We start from the raw sequence: 2,959 nt of genomic DNA, 5'->3' as shown, positions 1-2,959 counted from the left end.
AACGGTCATAACTATGGAGCGTCCAAATAAGGACCAGTGGCATGTGCCCATGCCTGTCCTCGGTGCTGAAGAAAACATGGGGTCCGCAAATGTTTTCTGCTTGTCGGTGAGGGGCTTGGACACGCTTTTATGAAACACACTGTTTTTGGACTTATTTTTTATAATTTAACACAAAGTCTTCTGAACCGCATCTACTTCATTATGCACTATTCCAATGCAATGTCAGTTAATGCTGTAGGAACTAGATAGGAATTTCAGTGATGGACATGAGTTGAATTCTCATTAATTTTTGAATTTAGCTTTTAAAAACGTTTTCATTGTAAACATTTATTTAAAATTTATTTAATACTAATCTTAATCTAAAGTGATCTCAATAAACCGCTTAAACGTGCTTATCGCAGTCTTTTTTCGGCACATGAACATGTACGTGTGAGCCAGAAAGATGCTTGAACCACTACTCTTGCGTTCAATTAACATTATATCTAACACCAAAGACAATAATTCGTTTTCTACTCTGAAACAACTTGCCATCAATGCTTCATATTTTTAATGACTGAATATCGATTTACTATCATGAATAGGAATCATTTATCCGCTAATTTATCATAATTAGCATTTTCTATTTTACTTGCAGACTATTTCCCGCCTTGTTGACGAACGGCTTGCAGTTACCACTAAGATGCTATCTGAACTCGCGGATACTGAATAACTGCACGTGCAGCCGTAATCTGAACAATAAAATACGCCCGAAGTAATTGCGTCATCAACCAATTGGACAGAAAGCCAGTTAGCTCATTGCGGGTTTGAAGAGGCCTTCCCCTATTTAAAAAAGAAAATCAAAAATGATTCCAAAACTAACCCTTATCTTCAATCTACTAACTGTCATTAGCACACGACAGATTATCTAGAATTGTCGAGTATTACTAATAATAATTATCTAGGTGAATGAGTGACCAGGCGACTGGATCTAATGTAATTGCTATGGGCTATTGATTTATGGTGTCTGGACGCTGTTCCACGAGTGTGCCATGAGTCACCAACACGAAGTCCTTGGGTCAAACACTCAGCCAGCGTATAGCGGTGCATAACTTGTAGCGTACATCTGAAAGCGACAAATTAGATTCATTGCAAACCGAACGCCTCGAGAATCGTGATTCAACTACGCAATATAAAACCCATTTCTGGATTTTAGCTAGTTGACAGCATTACATTAGGTCGCTTTTATGTATGTTTTCTATTAAAGCCATGATACGGCGTACGATAAGCAACTAGATCATTCGAATTGGCAGTTCTGGTAAAAGTACACATAATAATAATAATAGCTAGAATTCTCCGTTTAAGTTCTCATCAAATACTTGTTCTGTAACTATATGGCCCCAGCACAGTTGGAAGTTGCTTCACCAATCAACTTCCAACTGTGTTTACGCAAACTAATGTGAGTACTTCAATAATTATAAAACGTTTTTACTACGTTTCAATATCATTCTTCAATCGATAACTGGCTTCAGTCATAGATGTATGCTAGGGAAAAAAACAAGAGGAATCTTCGAGGGCGAGTTGTAGGTAGTCCAACTAATTAAAGCCCCTCTGATAGATTCGGCCAGGGATGCGGCCGTCGTGTAGCTTGAACAACAATAAGCTGGTCTAATGTTAACAAAGTGTTTTTTTCACTTAAGCGAGATCCAGTTCAGTTAATTGGCTTCAACGCTATAAAGGGTACCGTTGTTAGTGCGAGAATTACAATCTGTAGTGTCGATTGGTTTAATGCTTAGTCGCTGATTACCTGTACAGCGCGTCCATTGAGGGATTGGAGGGGTCTCCGATTATTGAGCTTCCGCCACGAGTCTAGTTTGCTATTAATGGCCAATCTATGTAAGAAACGAAACAGCTTCAACTGGTATAGACCGATATAATTCGGCGGATAAAACATAGTCCATGTTACCACCTCGAGAGAAAAAGTTTGTCGACACAGTGATACGTTAATGGACCATTTTACGCCACAACGCTATTGAGCTGATAGTTAACACCTAGTTTAACTAGGTTTAACAATTTAACTTTCAAGTTTAGCATCATAGTATTACAATGCAGCATGCAAAGGATAACGTTAGAGTAAGAAAATCGAAAATCCCCTACAATGAGATATTCCTAACTATATTCTCATCAAACTCATGCCAGTTGTTCTTTCTCCTTCGTCCTTTAAAGCACGCTCATATCTTACTGCTGGTGAAAATGTGCTCCACTTAAGTTATACAAATTCGAACAGTGAAGGGCTTGTATCAGCAAACAGCTTTTTATGCACTCGTATATAATTCATGTGTATACATTGATAGAAACATTTCTGCCCGCAGCTCTACAAACGTTTATTTACTAACCTCATCGCATGTGGGCACGGTGAGAGAGCCCGGATATCTGAAATAGGCGGAAATGTAGGCCGGGAGTATATCCTCCAGCGCCATTGTAACGTTAACCGAGAAGTCGGGTTCAAGTACGTGGGCTACCGCATCCATCAAGACACGCAGACGGGGATTCATCGAATACGGCGATAGCTTCAGATCACACCATAAGAACAAGGTTTTGCTTGTATATCTTGAAAAAGAAGTACTATTACGTTTGCGTACAAGCGGACACACACCTATTGGTGTGGGCTAGACTTCTCGGTTTTTATCTAAACGGTTCAGACGATTTCTCTATTAGACCGCTTCCGAGACTCAAAGATATTTTCGTAAACGAAAAAATTCGAAACTGAATTGTAACATGCTCGATTGTTCTTGCGTGCAAATCAGCCATTGGAGACAGCGGTTCGACCAGAGGATGCCCGTAAAATACGCGTTGGAGCTGTGACCAGACACTCCATGCGTTAAGAAACTGACCACCTCCAATTAGCTATGCCTCTACAGCTATAGCGTACGACAAACGTCAACCTTAACCATATGCCAGATTTGCTGCCATGTTGACAAGC

The 2,959-nt window shown here is 39.8% G+C and overlaps 1 protein-coding gene across 5 annotated transcripts in view; it reads right to left on the bottom strand.

Moving 5' to 3' along the window:
• Positions 1–382: 382 nt before the first annotated feature.
• The window catches only part of LOC111266345 (carbonic anhydrase 6), a 7,210-nt gene continuing 4,633 nt past the window's right edge, over positions 383–2,959 (bottom strand). For 3 of the 5 annotated variants that reach the window (XM_022843767.2, XM_086970871.1, XM_086970872.1), the window contains exons 6-8: positions 2,373–2,546; positions 1,784–1,945; positions 383–1,102 (exon numbers count right to left, since the gene is read on the bottom strand). In XM_022843767.2, the coding sequence (XP_022699502.1) occupies positions 1,064–1,102; positions 1,784–1,945; positions 2,373–2,546 (375 nt within the window). In that variant the 3' untranslated portion in view covers positions 383–1,063. The remainder of the gene's footprint in view (positions 1,103–1,783; positions 1,946–2,372; positions 2,547–2,959) is intronic. The other 2 variants (XR_015313393.1, XM_086970873.1) reach the window with 2 other exon arrangements.

The sequence above is a fragment of the Varroa jacobsoni genome, unplaced genomic scaffold (genome assembly GCF_002532875.2).
Source record: "Varroa jacobsoni isolate VJ856 unplaced genomic scaffold, vjacob_1.0 scaffold_1075, whole genome shotgun sequence".
Taxonomy (NCBI): domain Eukaryota; kingdom Metazoa; phylum Arthropoda; class Arachnida; order Mesostigmata; family Varroidae; genus Varroa; species Varroa jacobsoni.
This window is presented reverse-complemented; position numbering and strand designations above follow the sequence as displayed.